This window comes from Protobothrops mucrosquamatus, unplaced genomic scaffold, assembly GCF_001527695.2.
Source record: "Protobothrops mucrosquamatus isolate PMUCROS unplaced genomic scaffold, P.Mucros_1.0 scaffold31, whole genome shotgun sequence".
NCBI classification, from domain to species: Eukaryota; Metazoa; Chordata; class Lepidosauria; order Squamata; family Viperidae; genus Protobothrops; species Protobothrops mucrosquamatus.
In genome coordinates, this window is record NW_015386415.1 from 401,265 (window position 1) to 419,901 (window position 18,637).

General features: G+C 43.0%; 2 protein-coding genes across 2 annotated transcripts; both read left to right on the top strand.

The window, feature by feature from the left end:
• Window positions 1-1,895: 1,895 nt before the first annotated feature.
• Window positions 1,896-9,198, top strand: SNRNP27 (small nuclear ribonucleoprotein U4/U6.U5 subunit 27). The gene is made up of 6 exons (XM_015811131.1): window positions 1,896-1,987; window positions 3,023-3,143; window positions 5,061-5,167; window positions 5,935-6,014; window positions 7,206-7,270; window positions 8,543-9,198. The coding sequence occupies exons 1-6, from the start codon at window positions 1,951-1,953 to the stop codon at window positions 8,595-8,597; spliced, it is 465 nt and encodes a 154-aa protein (XP_015666617.1). The 5' UTR covers window positions 1,896-1,950; the 3' UTR covers window positions 8,598-9,198.
• Window positions 9,199-11,328: 2,130 nt separating this feature from the next.
• MXD1 (MAX dimerization protein 1) lies at window positions 11,329-17,763 on the top strand. The gene is made up of 6 exons (XM_015811160.2): window positions 11,329-11,422; window positions 11,665-11,770; window positions 15,147-15,176; window positions 16,780-16,894; window positions 17,228-17,387; window positions 17,570-17,763. The coding sequence occupies exons 1-6, from the start codon at window positions 11,344-11,346 to the stop codon at window positions 17,761-17,763; spliced, it is 684 nt and encodes a 227-aa protein (XP_015666646.1). The 5' UTR covers window positions 11,329-11,343.
• The last annotated feature ends 874 nt before the right edge of the window (window positions 17,764-18,637 follow it).

Genomic DNA, 18,637 nt, shown 5'->3' on the forward strand with positions numbered 1-18,637 from the left:
TATTAAGCAAAGTGCAGCATCCTGGTATTAAGAGCAGCCTGAACCACAACTGGTCCCAAGTCCTTGGATGTGGTCTTCCACAGAGAAAGAGAAAAAGTGGCCCTGGGAGTCGATGAGCAACAGATTCTAGCTTTGACAAGGGCAAGAACACCCTGGAGGTCTTTCACCCACCCCCAATTATCAAAGAGGCCCAGGTCAGTCAGAAGGAGATGTAATAATAATGCAATGTATCTCAAGTAAGCTGCAAAAATTAAATGTCTGTGTCTGACAATCGTTGCTTTAAAGTGCTATTTAATGTTTCCCTTTGTAAATAAAGACACCCCCCCCTCACTTTGGCCTTTTACTGACATTGTAAAGTCAATGAATTTGCTCATCAAGCAATCACTTGTGCAACTCAAGATTCCTCTCTCGTTCAATTACTCCACAAAACCATGTGGTTTTTTTCTGTACATTCATTTCTTGAGAAAATTAGACTGGCAATTTAATTCTTGATGGTTTATGTTCCTTGGCAATTTCATATTTTCCTTTTTATACCATACTTTGTTTCCAGACACTGGAGTAGTTATCTTCAAAAGAATTTGGTGAGTTAGCAGTTTTGAGGCCTTCCCAGTTGTGCCGCTTTGCCATTCTGCTGTTGCTGATGCATGTTTCTCCTTAAAGGTGGCTGTCTACGCTCTTCTGCTTGACTATCCAGTGGTAGTAAAGCAATTGTACTCTTCTGCCAAGGTGGTGGTGGCCACCCCCAATTCCAACATTGCTAGGCCAAACTGCTAAATGTCTGAATAAGAGACTTCCTTAAACAGAAACAGCTTTTTGTCTCATCTGATGAATCTAAAAAGAAAAAGAATATGCCAATAAACTTTTACCAGAATACCAAATTGTTTTGGAAATGTCTGTTTTTTTATACGAACCAGCACACTTAGTCAAAAGCTAAAATATCAGGCCCATCAATGTCTGTTTTGAAAGATTACTGGTAGAAATTCCATTTTCCAGATCATACTTTTCTCAGCAGTTGAACATCATGTGCACTAGATGGTAAATTACACTCTTCTAGTATATTCCAGTTACAAAATGGACAATTATTTCTAGGGGGAAAAAACTCTTTTAAAATGGTAAATACTTCATCTGGAGGCATTATGTGTTCTTGCTAGAATATTGTAACCTATGAACATGGCCTTACATCCTGCTGCACTTCTTGGCTTTTGGTCAGCAACCATTTGATTATTTGAGACCATGGGAAGTGGCAAGAGGAGCTGAAACCATCTCCAAGCTGAACTCTGGCATTTGCCCTATGACAGCTGGATGGGAATCTCCCCAGAGGCAACTTGACGGTCTGCTCAGTCCCTTCTTAAACATATAGAATATCAGAGTTGGAAGGGATCTTGGAGATCTTCTAGTCCAACCCCGTTTGAGCAGGAGACCCTGTACCATTTCAGACAAATGGCCGTCCAGTCTTGTCTTAAAACCTCTAGCGATGGAGCCCCGAAGATTAAACTTTTGATTAAATTTTCAAATGAAAATTCAAGATCAAAACCAAGAAAAACTTTATTAAAATGCATACTGTAATAAAGATTTTCTGCAGTAAAGGACTGTCTTTATAATAAAGGACATGTGGTCACTATAGTTATACATTCAAAAGTTGGAATATAATAACAATTAGGAATAACAGCCATCCAAAAACGGCGCCCTTCAGATACCTGAAACCATAATTCCCACCCAGGGCAGCCCAAAGCCGCGGGCGCTGCTCGCCTCCCCGCAAGCCGAGCCAGCGGGCTTCCCCTCGGAGCGCCCCGCCAAAGGCAGCCGCACCGGCTGATGCCCCCGGCGGAACCCCTGGCGCGGAGGCCGTTTCCGCCCGGAGGTGCAAGGAACGGCCGTCTCACCGGAAGTTCCGGGGAGCAAGCGCCGGAAGCGCATTTCGCCTCCGTCGGGCGCCGGGCAGGAGTCGCGATGGGCCGCAGCCGCTCCCGGTCGCCTCCGCGGAGGGGTGAGCCTCGCGGGCAGATTGTGGGGCGGCGGGGCCCGGTTCCTCTGGGGGCCCTCCGCGTCTGCGGCTTCCTGGCCTTCTTCCCTCCGCCCAGTCCGGGCCCCGCGCCATGCTCCAGAGAGGCAGCCCTCCGAGGCCGTCGGAGCGCATTTAGCGGGGATGCGGTGGCTGCCTTTCGCCGCGGCGCAGACCCTCCTCGCAGGCCCCCGGGTCTCCTTCCCTCGAGCCCCCCCCCGGGCGGTTTGGGGAAAAATGGGCTGCGCCTCTTGGCCTCCGGCTGTGGACCGATGGGGGGGGGAGAACAGGGGCCTTTCGTTTTCATCTGGCACAGCAGAGGCCTGGCCTTTTCCATCTCCTCTCATTTCCTCGCCCTTGAGTTAAGGTTGAATTAAAAAAAAAACTGACTGAAATGTCTGGAAGGTAGCATTTGTAATTTTCATGCGATCCTGAGTCCGGTAAGGAGAAGGGCGGGATACAAATCAAATAAATAATAAAAATAATAATAATAATATAAAGCTAAAAGCCAGTTGTGTTTTACTATCAAAGCTGCGCTACTTTCTTTTCTAGCCTAATCCATGCTTATGACCAGTATCTTTTCTCCAGTATCCTCCGGGTCTATTGTTCATTTTTAAGAGAACATTGCAGGATGTAGAACGGTGTTTTAAATGACACATAACTGTTGATGGCAAAATACCTTTTATGTTTTTCCTTTGAATATGTTTTGCTTATTCTAAACCAAGAGAAATTGGAATTAACTCTATATGATACCGTAAGTTTCATAGAAGAAGAGTTGAATAAAAGCATAGAACTCAGTTTAAAAAAACAGTATTATTTAAATGTCTGCAAGAAAACAAGCTCAGAGAGCACTAAGGATCCCTCAGAGTATTTATTTAACATTGGAGCAGTCTGTAAAGCATCTGTATCTGGAGGACCAAATTTGCTGAAGTATTTTAGATGTAATGTATTAGTTTAGGAAAAATATTCCTCTTCAGTCCAGGGGACTTATTACATCTGTTGTTTTACTCTGTAAAAAAGAACGTCGGCGTTCCAGATCCACCTCACGTGAAAGAGAGAGGAGGAGACGGGAGCGATCAAGATCTCGAGAAAGAGACAGAAGGAGAAGCCGTTCTCGTTCTCCACATAGACGGAGATCCAGGTGAGAAAGTGACAATGGTGGTACCGTAGCAAATAACTCTGTGTTCCATAAATAGTAGGAAGCTTAAATAAGAATAGCCCTGCTGACTGCCATTGTTGTGGGAAATTATGACGGAGCAGAATTATTTACTTCATCTAATATAAATTTGGAAACATCAAAACTCTTCTAAATGCCTTATCTAAACAGACTTTAGAAATTGTGCAGTCTCACTGAGATTCTTTTACCAATTATTTCAAAAAGAAAAATGTATATAATTACTGTTTTTCTAATATCTGTTCATTTATTAAATTGTAATCAAATTAAAGTTACTCCTTAGTATCATGGCTACAAATTTATTGCTCATTATAAGGGTTTTTGCAAGCATAGCTAGCTGATGTTTATAACTGTACCCAAATAAATAATTTAGGTCTGACAATCAAAACAAAGGAATTGGATAATTTACATCAAGATGATCATTTTAATATTAATAACATACAACTACAAGGATGCTATATTCTTGCTACCGTAGTTATTTTTCATATTTTATACATAAATATATATTTGCTGCACTGTGTTGTCTAATAGTTTGCATAGTATTAGAAATATAATTTCCATATAGAGCTTAAGAATACAACAATTATACAGCTCTGTGTTAGTAATTCAAATTTTATATAGGCTGTCCATACTGGAATGATTGTAAATTTTTGTAGTTCTCATTTTATGACGGTCATTGACTGAAGTAAGGGTTTTATCTGGTTTCTAGATGCTCCTTGTCTGAATGTCCCATTAGGTGACCGTGCAGGGCTGTCTTGCCTAGACTCGAAGCTAATGAGAATGAGGCCTGGTGTCTGGGTGGGAGATCAGAGAATAGTGTAGCTAGACTAGGATCTTGAAAAGTGTCTCTAAGGAAGACACTAGGCAATGTCCTGGCATGTCATTGCCAAGAATATTACCTGGCTGTTATCTGTGTCCTCACCAGGAGTCAAACCCCACTTGGTCACATCTTTAGGTACTGTGTTTCCCCGAAAGTAAGACCCACTCCGAAAATAAGCCCTAGCTTGGTTTTGGAGGGTGGGCCTAATATAAGCCCTACCCCCCAAAATAAGCCCTAGTTTTGGGGCGAGGTGCCCGCCTAAAAATCAAGCTAGGGTGGGTTGGAACTTACCATTGCAGCCAGGCCTCCCATGGATCGACACTTGCCCCGCCGGCCCACCTCTTCTGCAGCCGAAGGAGCAGCTTCATTCTGCAGTTGAGAACGGAGCTATGGATTGAATCCGTAGCTCGGTTCTCGGCTGCAAAGGGCTTCCAGAAAGGCCTCTGACAGCGAAATGCAGGCTGGAGCTCCATTCCCACCTGCAGAATGAAGCTGCTCCTTCGGCCCCAGAAGAAGGCTGGCTGGGCGAGGCTGTCGATGCTGCCACTGCGAGGTGAGTGGAAAAGATACACACACCCCAAAAATAAAACCTGGTGCCTCTTTTGGAGATCAAAAAAAAAATAAGACTGGGTCTTATTTTTTGGGAAACACGGTAGCCCTATAGCAGGGAGAATGTGAATACACATGGTTTCATGTGGACTAGGGTGTCCATGCAGCAATCTCTAGCCTTTGGTGTAATCTGTCTTTCAGGTTGTGAGGAATAAGCAGACCCAGTATGTGCTATCTTGAGGCCTCTCCAAGGAGGACTGCATTCCTGTGATAGGCAAACTGATCTAGCTCTGTTCTTTTTTCTACCACATCCCTACATTAAAGAAAAACAAACAGTGATGATTTTTTATGAGAATGCAGTTATACTTCTAGCATGCGTCCCTTGCTTCTGCTTTAATGCCCCTGTTCTAGTTATTTGAAAATAATAAAAACTCTTCTTTTTGTCTCATAATACAAATACTTCTCATCATTTTCTTTGCTGTTAAAGTGAAACCTGCACTGGTTTGACATTCTAGATCTCCTCGGCGGCATAGATCTAGTTCTGCTTCTCCTTCCCGGCAGAAGGAAAGGCGAGAGGATGAGGACAGCAAAGATGTCAAAGGCAAAGAACGTCAAATCACAGGTAGCGACATAGATGGCACACCTTGCTGTGGGGTCTCGGTTTCCACTCTTTGTGCATTGGACAGGGAAGCCTTTGAACAATCCACACTGGACTGTTTGGTCATTTCCTGGTCTTGGAGTGACAAAACCTCCCTATCCCTTTACTGAGAGCTAATGATAAGATAAGATAAGCTTTATTGTCGCTTTTTCCTGTGAACACTGGCACATAGTAAAAAATGAAATTCTGATGCCCGCTCTCTTAATGTCCTGTGTTTAAACCTTAAAAGTTTTCCGCATCATTATCGATCACTTCTAATAAAGTAGCACCTGTTTCCAATGCATAGTCCTCCCTGATTACAATTATTGTTGGATGGTCTATTTTTTGAGCACTTCCGACAATATTCTGTTCAAAATTGCAGGACTGCAAATGAGAAACAAAATAATAGCAATAAAGCACATTGGACGTAATGCAATAACTTCTGAGTTTATGAGGTCTCTCTCTGGGGATCAGTTTCCTGAGGAAAAGGATCGTGAGGTTTAGGCCCAACTGCTCATAGATCCCTTTCATGGTGAGGCTGGTGGCCATCCAGCTGTAAGCATAGTTGGAGCTTAGATCCATTTCAGGCCCAGCAGCAATACAGGAAAAGCTGCTGTTGCCCTGGTTTTTGAATCAAGGAGTTTGCTGTTGTGTTGCTGCTCCAGGATCATTTGTTAAACTTGATATTAGATCATGCTCAGGTTGGGAATGAACTATTTTATCTCCATGTCATCTCTTGTTTTCTTGTGCAGAAGAAGACCTGGAAGGCAAAACAGAAGAAGAAATTGAAATGATGAAAATGATGGGATTTGCCGGATTTGACACCACAAAGGCAAGCAGATTTTTTTCCTTAAATTTTAAAATGTTTGTGTCAGCTATATCTGCTGTTAAGGTGGCAAGCTGCAAGCAGGATGTGCAAAGATGTCTGCACTGTGCAGAAAAATTACAACATTGGTGAGTGCTGAATCCAACTTTTGAGAAACTCTGTTGTGCTTTTAAAAAGAGAGACCCACTCTTATTGCAAAATATTTAAGTGTTCAGTTTGAGCAATACTTCTGAGATATCACAAGCCAGAAAATCTGGTGAGTACACTACCATGTAGATGAAAGGCAGTGCCACACCGCCTGAAATTAACGTGCAAAATGTAAAGACGGGAGAACCAAGAAGCACAATAAAGGAAAAGAAACTATTCTTATCATATATGCATTTTCCCTATGAATAAAAAATGAAGGTCCTTAACAGAGTTCTTTGTAGTAGACCTAACTAATGTGGAGAACAGCTTCTTTTCTGTAGCTTACTGTTTCCCCATAGATATGAAGCAAAATGAGCCCTTAAAAGCCGACTTTGAGAGGTTGGAACTGTTCTGAGGGACGATTTTTGTATAATGCCCCTGCTCTTTGACTGTTTTCCTGTGACTTACCTGGAAAGGGAAATTGGCAGAGCCTTTACCCGTTTCTCCTGGTTCCAAAAAGAAATGGCTACAGTACTGCACGCCTTGAACTTGTTTTAAAAATAAGCCCAGATGAAACAAACCAACATCTGCCTGGTCAAAATCCCTTCAGGCAGCCCAGGATGCAATGGTGCCAGAGGTCAAGAGCCCATGGCTCAAGCAAAGGGAGCATCCCTGCCACAGGAGCCAACTGGGGTGGGCACGTTTGCTGGCTGTAAACTTTTGGACATAATTAAATTTGGCTTTGTGGCAGAGTTGGCAGACTTCTGAAAATTTGAAGTTATTAAAAAAAGAATCAGAAAAGGGGACTAGATTTCTTGAAACATAGTGATTTAATTGCATTATTATTGTGCCTTTCCTCTGAGATATATATATATATATATATAATTCTTCTCCTGCCTGCCCATTGTTCTGCGGCTTCTGGGTAGTTGGTAAATTTGCTGCTGAGTCTGAGAACTGGGAGTAACAGGAAGTGAAACACGTCGGGCTGGCAGTGGAGGAAGAAATTGATGAGAGGACGATTGCCATCCTATCAGTTGTTTGAAAGTGACTGCTTTTTTCTTGGTCTTGCAGGGCAAGAAGGTAGATGGATCTGTAAATGCTTATGCTGTAAACGTGTCACAGAAACGGAAATACAGGTTGGCATTTATTCCCTTGAACAGATTGGCCCCTGAGCATAGGAGCTGCTGGACCCTCTTTGCTCAGCATCACTTGATTAGCACAATCTTTGCAAAAATTGCTTTGGGTTCCTTCTGTTTGAGAAACAAAAGATTTCTGGCTTTAAGAAAGATTTGGATGTGGAGCCCTACAGTCACACTGAGGGGATGATGTTGTGCCCCATTTAGGTAGTGAATCTCGGCAGACGCCACGTGAGGGGCAAACCCTATTCACGATTGCCCATTGCTGGCACGGTAGTTCAAACCTGGCGACTTTTTTATGGGGCCATTTATATGGTGGTGGTATCTGGGCATTCAGTGACCCACTTGGTCAAAGTCTCAAATATCCCAGGATGACCAAGATGTTTTGGCACTTGAAAATCCTCCAAGCCCCTTTGGCCTTCCTTTCGTTGACCTGCCTCAGTCCATGGCTCCCATTTATTTGGCACCTTAGATCTGTGGACTGCTTTTCTGGCAGAAGCGGAAGGACAGTCACACTTTTGTAAGGGCATCATCCGCAGGGCATGGTCAAAAAGTCAACAGTGTCTTTGAAGCTTTACTTCTATATGAGATATATGTAAAAAAACAAATAGAGCTTTGATGAGAGTTACTCTTTTGATTAGACCTTGCATATACACGTACAAAAGGGACAGAGTTTGTGTTGCAGTAGCACAACACTATTTTTGTCATTTTGATGAAAGTCTTCCATTCTGCAGACACTTCTGTATTGTGACGACTGTGATCGGTAACAACATATGCGAGCATGCAGGGTGCTAAGTGTGCCCAGACCCAGGACAATTTACTCCATTCATGCTTCCCTGTTCTCTGTTTTCCATCCAGTGGTGAATAGTTTAATATGGCCACTAGCCAGCTTGGAGTCTTTGCTTGGTTATTTGGAATTGGGGTTGTCTCCTTGATCTATTTTTATATTTTTTATATTTCCCCAAACCTACTCGTATGTCTGTCCCATACACTGTGGTGCTATTTCAGATTTTGCTTAAATGTGTGTGAGAGAGAAAGAGAGAATAGAAACAACTTTTTGTGGTTTGGTTTTTTTTTTAACTGCAATAAGTATCAGGCTTAATATGCCTATTTTGTTTCTATCTGGGAATATTGACTGTGTTTCTAAAATAAAAATCCATTTAAAAATGTGGGGCTTACTAATATATGAGCAGTGCCTAGTGAAATTTTAGAAATATGAGAGAGAGATATTGTGGAAAATATTGTGGCTCACATTTGTTTCTCTTGTTGCAGGCAGTACATGAACAGAAAAGGTGGATTCAACAGGCCCCTGGACTTTATTGCCTGATTTGTCTGCAGTTTTACCGATAAAAAACCCCATTGTAGTCACATCTGTCTGGCTAAGAGGTTTTATCTTGTCACCCAAAAGGGGGGGGTGTCATTTTTGTGAATAATTCCTTGAAGTTACATTTCCTAGGCTAAGATGGTAATTTTTTCCTCTCTCAAATGTATCTTTATCCAGAGTGGTTTTTCTGGTGTTGCTATTCCACATTTGTAGGTTTCCTCTTTTAAATATTGTCAGTTAAATTAAAAAAAATCTTGATTGCCTCCTTGAGTAAAGTTGAACTAGACCAACTTTCCTAAAAGACAGAATCAAAAATTGGTAATACTTTGATTCCTGAACTATGTTGATGTTTACAGGAATTATTTTTTCCATTGTTGAATTCTTTTTAAACAATGCCCGGAAGACCATCGGTTCTTGGCACAATGGGACGTAGCTTCTTCAGCCACGTAACGTAGTTCAGATCCTGTATTGGTTGTCTCCATCCAGCAGAGGGCACTCAAACCAGCAAGTGATTGAAGCACTTCCCTTGTATGCTTGCATCATGCCCTTAAGTTTTTCCAGCAATTCACTGGCATTGTTTGGGATATTTGATTTGCATAATGGCCTGGGTTTTTAGGGCAGAATTTAAGAATAATTATGAAAATCCAGCAGCACCACTGTTACAGCTAAAAGGTTTCTAACTGGGGTGGGAATGGGCTGGGGGTGATTTGCAAACCACTATTTATTTATTTAGCGTTTGGCGTACAATGTCAGGGAAATCTACAGATGCTAGACACACAATGCAGTCCTCACAGCCTAAGTTGCTAGTTCACTCTGTTCAGCACTTGCGTGCCTATCCTTGATGCACCATAGGGGACGAACTAGCTTACACCAGCTGACTAGTAGCACTCAGATTGCTGGCTCTTCCGGACTTCGGATATAGTGCGTACTATTATATTTCAATCCAGACAGAAGCTATACAGTAGAACTTCTGGTCCTTATGTCATGGTGAGGAATCTGCTTTTGGGGGATCTGTGCGTGTTGCTGGCAGAGTATGGATTTAATTTTTTCTTCAAAGGCAGGATCAAACCTTATCCTTGATGCTGCAGTTGCAAGCATACTCAGTAGGGAGTAATATTTATTGAACAAGATTTAATTCTGGGTAGAAATGGGATTTTTTTGTGCTGTTATTGAATAGTTATGTTTGCTTCAGTAATTAATTAAGCAGAGGCATAATCCAAATTAAAATCAAATGCTTAGCTTCCTTTGACCTAGAATGGTAATGGGATTTATTCCACCCACAAGTTCAGACAAACCTAGAAGCCAACAGATGCAAGGGTTATGAATACACAGTAGCCTGCATAAGACATTCAGGGTGCTGTTTTGGCTACTGGAATGTGAAATATTGCTAAAAAGTATTTTGTACGGGTCCTTTTATTTAAATTAAAACCTTTTAGTTCTTACTCTCTGTTGTGTCATAAAAATAAAGCAGACAGGCGAGAGTCACATTTTAAAATGGGATGAGCTTACATGTAGAACCACCTTGAAAAAACTGATAAAAGCTGGAACTTCCACTTGTGTAATTATTTTAGCACCCATGGAATTATATATTTATAATAAATATATGAATAATACATCAATGTAAATACGATGTACTTTCTCAATATATTGTTTTGGGGTTTTAAATGCTGCACTCTGCAATGGGGGCCTTAATCATGGATTGGTTCCCTCCTTTTACGGGGGTGGGAGAGGGGAGCCCCAGCAGGCCCAGGTTCATCCAGGCATCATCCTTCGAGGCTTGCACACCGTTGCATGTGCTGCTCCGGTAAAATACCAGCAAGCCTATTTTCATACCAAGCAGGGTAGTGATTTCATGCTGAGGAGACTTCCTTGGGATCAGAGTTAACACTCCTGGGCTAATTTAGGACAGTTTTTCAAACTCGACAAGTTTAAGATGTGTGGGTTAAAACTGCCAGAATTCCTAGCCATGGGGCTTTAAGATGTGTGGCTTGGGAATTATGGGAGTTGAAGTCCTACAATCCTGGATCGCACCAGGGTCGGTCTTGTTGCATCAAGCCCCGGGAACCGGCACCCGCCCGCAAGAGGCGCCTGGGCTTTGCAAGGCCGTCTTGCCCTGGAGGTGGGAGAGGCGAGCAATGCGCATGCTCCCCGCTGGCTCGATGTTGACTTCCTTCTGGTTGGGCGGGACCATAGAACAAACGCGTGGCCAGGGGCGGGGCCAAGCATCGAAACCAACACAATAAGCAGGGCGGGACACCTGGGAGAGTTGACCAATCCGAAGGCTGAACGGAGTTCAGACCTATGAGAGACGCTACGGGATGTTGCTCTGCGGAGACTGGCCAATGAGGTTTCCCTTTTACGCAAAGCTGAATAGCGACGGAACCGTCGAAGGGAACGTCATCGTGGGGCTTGCCCAATCAAGCGGCACGATTATCGTTGTGAGGCGCCTCTCAGCGACTGAGCCAATGCCTGGAGCAAATGAGGAGATAGAGTTGATTGGGCCTTTCTGTTCCGCGAAGGACCAATCAGAGAAACGGGAGAGCGGAAGCAGCGCCTGGCGCCCAATCGTGGCCGCGCTGGGCGGGTAGCGGGTTGGGCTGCGGTCGCAAGGGGAGGGCTTGGCTGCGCCGAGTCTGTCAGGCTGAGGTGGGGTAAACACAGACGGGCGCTGGGGCAGCGGCGGCGGCGGCGGCGTAGCGGAGAAGCGAGGACGAGCCGGCCAGCCCGTCGCGGCGACGCGGGGCGCAAAATGGCGGGTGCCGCGCAGGTGTGCGAGAACATCCAGATGCTGCTGGAGGCGGCCGAGTTCCTGGAGCGCCGCGAGCGAGGTAGGCCGCCCCGGGAACAAAGCGCCTCCGGCAGGGAGGCCACGGCGGCCTTTCCCGTAGCCCCCCGCCCTTCCCCGGGGGGAGGGAGGGACAGGGGGACTGCGCGGCCTGCTCTCCCCGGCCCCCCTCCGGGCGTCGCGGCTGCCCGGCCGGGACGCAACGGCAGCTTCGCGGCGCGCGAGGGCCCGAGACAAAGGAGACGCGGCTTCCTAACCGCCGGGCCTGCCGGTTTTTCTCCACAGAAGCCGAGCACGGCTACGCTTCCCTGCTGCCCTACAGCGCGAAGGAGAGGGAGGCCTCGAAGAGGAGGAGCAGGCCCAAGAAAGGCGGCGGCGGCGGCGGCAGCAGGTCAGGATGATGCTATTTTGTCCGCCCCTCCCCCCCTTTTTTCTACCCCCGACTCGAGGCGGCGATCGCGCCAAGCCTCCCCCGGTCCGCCCCCTCCCCTCCCCCCCTCCCCTCCGGCGCCCGAGAAGCGTGTCGGGCGGAGCGGCGGCCAGAGTCGCCCGGCTGTCATTGTGCCCAAGGCGGGTCCTCCGCGGCCCGAACTGGCCGTTCCTCGATTCAGGCCTGACTTGCGGGGCCAAATCCCGGCCGTTTCCCTGGAAGCCCTTCGGAAGCCGGGTGGCCTGCCCTTCCCCCTCCTCCTCCCCCCTCCCCCCCTCCGGTGCTGAGCGTGGGGGGGGGTCTGGCCCAGAGCGGCCTTAAACGGGCCCGGAGGCCGCGCTGTCCTGGTTGCCGCCCGGCACCTTCCACCCCGAGGCCACTCTGGCTGTCCACGTATCCTAGTGGCCCAGCTGTGAGTCTTCATTAGAGCTTTAATTGAAGCCCGGCGATTGGATAGCTGATGCCTTTCTCTTTCATTTCTGTTTCTTCTTGGTTGTGGATTAACCAGGGGAGCCTGAGGGTTGATGTTCTGAAAAAAACGTAGCCTGACTTCCTCCTTCCTGTTGATGTCTCCAGTAGGCTATGACCAGATCTCTTCAGTGTGTGTGGTGCTTCTTGAGACACCATTTCAGAAAAGTATTCAGTGATCCTGAGATCACGTTTGTTAGAAATAAAGCAGGCATGCATTATTATTGAGCTTCCTCGAAGTCTGTTCTTTTTCAAAGTACTTGAACCCTCTTTTCTAGTGAAAGCATGTTAAAGATGAAATCTATATTGAAAAAGGAAGATTTATTTTTTGGGGGGGGGGGAAAAAGCTTGGGATTGTAGTACATCTTTGGTATTTTCTATCCTGTACCTAGTACTACTTGGGTGAATTCTCCTAGCACATTTAATTCAGGGTAACAAAACCCAATTGTTCTCATGTGACATGCCGTGCTCAAACAAATGAAGTATGTTAGAGCCTTACTCTGATACACTCATTAGGACAAAGGACAGAGTTTGCATGAGGTGCTAAACTCCAAACCATTCAACCAATATTTGGCCTAATTTAGCGTCATGTAAACCAACATTGCCATTTAATTTAGTACTGCTAGGTAGTTCAGTGACCATATTTGCCTTCAGAGTTATTCCTATTTTGTCTGTTCTCCAACTAGTCAGCCATCTGCTAAGCAGGAAGGAAGCAAAAAACAGCTATCTTGCTAGAAAAGATTTTAATTTCCTCCCACCTCAGTCATTCCTACTGAGGTGACTTTTCCCTTATTAGAATCCATGAACAAATAATGATCACAGATGGGAGTGGTTTTTGTGGTACCACCCATGAGAGAGAAGGCTTCTGATAAAAAGATTGGGAATTCCTAAAATAAATGTTCAATTTTTAAAACTGTCATAGCTTGCAAGATACATTTATATCCTGTACTTTTTGTTTTAAGTGCTCAGAATACTTTAAATAGAGCTGCTATGTACCAGTATGAGCTGCAGAAATATGGACGTTTACTAGAGGGCAACATAGAGTTAAATTATTTAACTGTTCCCTTCCATCTACTAACTGACTGGCCCAGGTATGATATCCAATACATGGACTTTGGGTGATATACAGAATCTAAATGACAACAGATAATACTACAGTTAATTATTACAATACAAAGTAACAAACCTTTTTGGCACTAATGACTCCATGCTAATCAGTCTCCTATCCCCTTTAAAAACTTTACACAATGTTCTCCCTAGATGACAGCCTCTCTAAGTGGTTTACAGAGTCAGCATATTGCCCCCAACAATCTGGGTCCTCATTTTACTGACCTTGGAAGGCTGAGTCAACCTTGAGCGGGTAACATTCGAACTGCTGGCAATCGGCAGTCAGCAGAACTAGCCTGCAGTGCTGCTTTCTAACCACTGCGCCACCACGGCTCTTGGTGCTCATTGGCTTAGAGTTAACATCTCGAGACAACTGCAAACCTCTGGAACAAACCTCTGAACTAAGAAGCAAATTTAGCTTTGGTTGAGGGTTTGTTGTCTTTTAGAGATCACAAACTAACGGTTAAAGCTAATTTTGGTGTTTCAGTTCCATGTGCAAAACTGAGGAGGAGCTTCATTCAGGCTGCTGTTTTCCAACATAGCTAACTAAGCAAGTCACCCTTGATGTCAGTGGTTAGTGGCTTCGAGATGAATACATAATGTTTTCTGTCCTTTGAGAATGGCACAGGAAGTGGCAAAGGAAATTTCAGGATTAACCCTCTGTCTTCTGTTTCTCTTTCCCCTTATCTCACTCTTTTACTTGAAACATACTTGAGATGCAGTTTTTCCAAGAAGTACATCCCTTTTATTTAATGTGTGAAATTGTGTGATGCCATGTAAGAGCTGAGACTGAATTGTACAGTCCCGGAGTCCTTTGATAAAACTAACCATGTAGACTTTTCTTTAAAAACGTGGGCTATGTTAATAGTATAAAAGCCTTAACCAAAATAATTACAAAATTAGTAACTTCATGCAAAGTAAAATACTATTGTACAAAACTAGGAATAGTTTTGGTGTTTTGAATATGTTGGGAGAAGTCAAAATTCCAGCCAGCACAGCCAATGACCGGGCATTATGGAGAATAGGTTGCTTCTATTCCTCAGGGACCTTAGGAAATTCAGGAACTTGCTCAACTGACCTTAAGAAAATGTTTTTCTACATAATTACTCAGTCACCATTCAGCAGCACAGATAAAATCTTGAGAGGCATTTAGTGTAGCGAGGTAATTTCTGCAGTGTTTTCCAATGATATGTTAGTAGCATATCTTTATTAATAGTAATTAGCAAAAGTAATTTAAGAAAAATAGTTTAAATGTTCATGAGATGGTTTTTCAATGAATATTGGGAGGAGGCTATAGATTGGTTCAGTCCTACTGTGACAATCTAAAACAGTAAGAAAAGTCTGGAATATTGTAGATTCAGAGACTACAAGTCTTGCTAAGTTTATCTTTTTTGTACAAGTACTAAATCAAGTAATATGGGATTGCAGTTAAATGGGGGGGGGGAATACAGCTGGAGTACTCAATGGGATCCTTAACGGTTATAAGATTTTGTAGGAGAAATGCGACCACTGTGCTATAGTCTTAAGTTGGACTAGCACCGGTGTGATCCTAGCTCTCCCTCAGCCCACCTACCTCATGTAGTGCTTCTTTTAGGGAAATAAGGGAGAGAAAAGTGCCATCATGAATTCCTGAAGAAAAGTCAGGATATATATAAATACTAGCAGTGGCAATTTAGTAGAAATTATTGTGTATATTTAGTTTTTATCAATGCATGTTTATTCCATAGTTGCTAACTAATTGATCCTCTTTTTTCTCTTTAAGATCAACACATAATGAAATGGAGAAGAATAGGTAAGTGTTTCGGAAACAGTTTATATTTAAATTCTACAAGCATCCTTAAATTATACCATGCCGTGTTGAAGCAAATTACAACAGTGCAGATCTAGTTTTTCTGGCTGCTGATCTCAATTAAGTAGAATTGACAGATGTTTGTGTTGGTGGTCTTAATCCTTTGCAATATTATTACTTCTGATGAATACTATTCTACCCTAAAGTCAGAATTTCAGTACGCATTTCCAGCTGACATACTACATCCCTCACCATAAGAAAGAGTTTGTGGTTTGATTATTCTTGCTACTCAAACTCACACTTGTTTATATATTAAACAGTCTGGAGTGTGGTACTTCAGGAAGAGAACCAAGTTTATTGTTGCAAACCAGTTTAGCATTTCTATATAAAATTGTTCTTCTGTGTTGGTTGGCACAAATGGCATCTAAAGTTAAATTTAAGACTTTCAGCTTGGTGACATTAGTTTCTCATCTGAATGTGTTTGTTAAAGATTACTTGCATGTTTTTCTTGGATTGCTAGATAATATAAACATTAGAGCAGCTGGGTAGTGGATATTTATTTAACACTTAACCACAAATGCAAACTTGTACACTTCTACTAAAATTCTTTGAAGCCAGAATGTAATATTCATGTGTATATTTACTGGAACATGGCTTTTCCTGAATTTTTTTTCAAACTATTAAACATTTAGAAGTACTTATTAGGCGTTGGGTCATTAACTGCATCTCTTTCAGTGCCACTATCGGGAGAATAAGATGTGGGATCGTGTTTGTGGGCTTCCTGGCTGGGCTGATTACTGAGGAAACAGAATATTAGATGGCCTGAGTTTTTATCCAGCTTGCAATTCTTGTTTCCTTTTCTTTAGAAAGTTTCATTTAAAATTCTTTTCAAATTCATTTTGTTTTTAATACAAAAATAAAATAATAGTGAGAGGACATGTATGAATTTATGGCACAACACTTAAAGCGAGCTAAACCAACTATTATTATTGGCCTGAGTTGTATCTGCAACTTTTAATTAGGGGAATCTCAGTTTATTTCATGATTGACAGTCCACTTTCCGTTATTATTTGTTCTAACAAAAACATTTCATTCCAATTTTATGTTTGAAGAATCAGTTCTAGGGATTTTGTTAATAAAATTTCCCAATTTAAACATAAAGCTGCTACTTCTTGCTCAGTTAAACATGTAATAAAGTACAAATTTTAGTACTTTTTATAGAAATGATCTTCATTCAATATTAGTAAACTTGTCTGACCATTAATTACATTAAGTAAAACCCAGTTGTTTAAATAGTAAAATCATGACCCAATAAAATAACTTCTGAATTTCAATTCTGAGTCATGCAGCCTGATCTCAAATTCAGTTCTTCTATCCAAGGCAGATTTAAGCACATCTTTTATTTTCTCCCTTAGAATCGGTAGAAGTTGAAAGAACATAAATTATACTTCATTGTGCCTTGTGCATTTATAACACATCTACAAATGGATGTTCTTTTTTGGTCAGGAATACTTTCCAACATTCTTAAATTAACAAAAGTTAAGTTTAAGAAATGTCATGGATGTATGTTTTTGAAATCTCATGCCCACATAATTTTGATTAACAGGCGTGCTCATCTACGATTGTGTCTGGAGAAGCTTAAAGGGCTGGTGCCTCTTGGGCCAGAATCCAGTAGACATACTACATTGAGTTTACTAACAAAAGCTAAATTGCACATAAAGGTGAGTTAAAGCTATCGTGCTTATAATGGAGAAAAAATAAAATGTTTGACATTTCAGTTAAAATTAATATCACATTTGATGAGCACATTCCAACTTTAAGCCTTGGAGTACATTTTTAGGTAGATCATGACAAGCTGGTGCAAAAGATTCCACCTTAAAGTGTACTTCAAAACAGATGTGAAAACAAAAGTAAAATGGCAAGAGAGGAAGAGATAATTGCTAAGGCTAGTTAGCTGCCCTTGAACTAGTTCCCCCCTCTAGTTCCCTCCTCTGATAAAAGCTATTGGCTTTGGCATTGAATGTTTAATGCTCAGGGCCTGTTTTCTTCCACAGAAACTTGAAGATTATGACAGAAAAGCAATACACCAAATAGATCAGTTGCAACGAGAGCAGCGGCATCTGAAAAGGCAGCTGGAGAAACTGGGTATTGAGCGTATACGAATGGACAGTATAGGGTCAACAGTTTCTTCCGAACGGTCAGATTCAGACAGAGGTGAGGAAACGCTGGTCGGTGCTTGTGAAGGTGTGCGCGCTTTCAAGTTCCAACATGCATTGCTGTGTCAAAAAATTCTTATTTGTTTATTTATATTTCACATTTCTAAACCGCCCATCTCCTTCAAAGAGGGACTCTGGATGGTTGAATTGCCTAACTGATATTGCTTCCTGTTATTGCAGAAGAAATTGATGTGGACGTGGAAAGCACAGACTATCTCACAGGGGACCTCGACTGGAGCAGCAGCAGCAGCAGCCCCAGTGATTCAGACGAGAGGGGCAGCTTGCAAAGCATCTGCAGTGATGAGGGTTATTCAAGCGCCGGCATTAAGAGAATAAAGCTGCAGAACCATCTTAAGGCCTGCCTCAGCCTATAAGGAGCCAGTAGCGTCCCCTCCCTTGCCCCTTCCACTGCTGTTTCCTTCTTGGATTTTGCTAGGTAGTATGTTGGACCGCTCCACAATTCTCTTGCACGTAAACTTCTTGTACCATCAACATTACCAAAATCTGCTTTGCCTAAGTCTGAAAACAGTGCATAGTGTTGTGGGTTGCAAGTTCCTCCCTGGAGCACACTTCTGCTGGCATCCACTAGCTTCTCTTTTCTATCAGTAAATTCATCTCTGTGAGACTGAACATTCCAGCCAGAATTCTTAGCACCCAGAATATTGTTGCAGTAATAGCAACATACGTGTTTTGGGCCTGTGCTGCAATTGCTTAATATGCTGGGTGAAGATCTTCACCCCGAGGTAGTAGGGCCGATGGTGATATATGCTGTTTGGAAACAAAAGCCAGACTAGTCTTTCAGGCATGACCACTGTGGAAGGAACCCTACTTTTTTTTTTTTTTTTTGACATTCGTTGTATCACAGTAGCAGGCAGAAGTTAAAAATGATAAGACAGGCTTGAAAGAGCGTATGGTTGTTTAGGGAATTGTGCAGTGAATCTTTCCAGTCACTGTTAAAAAATTATTCTGAAATGTCCCAAGTCATTGTAGTAATAAAGTAGCCAACCTGAGGTTGGAAATAGGGCTGAGAAAGGTAATTAAGGGACTAACTGAGTTTGGCAGAAGAAGAGCCGGCCGAGTGGAATTGTACTGGAGGCTCTAAATAAATGGGAGTTGGGGGATGGTTTTCTCTTTGAGCTGCCTACCCTGGTAGGAGGCCTTGGCTTCAGCGCATCTCTGTATTTTCACGTCAGATGACCAAATACTATGCTTGTGCAATCTTGATTATGTCGTCTTTGCATTGACAGC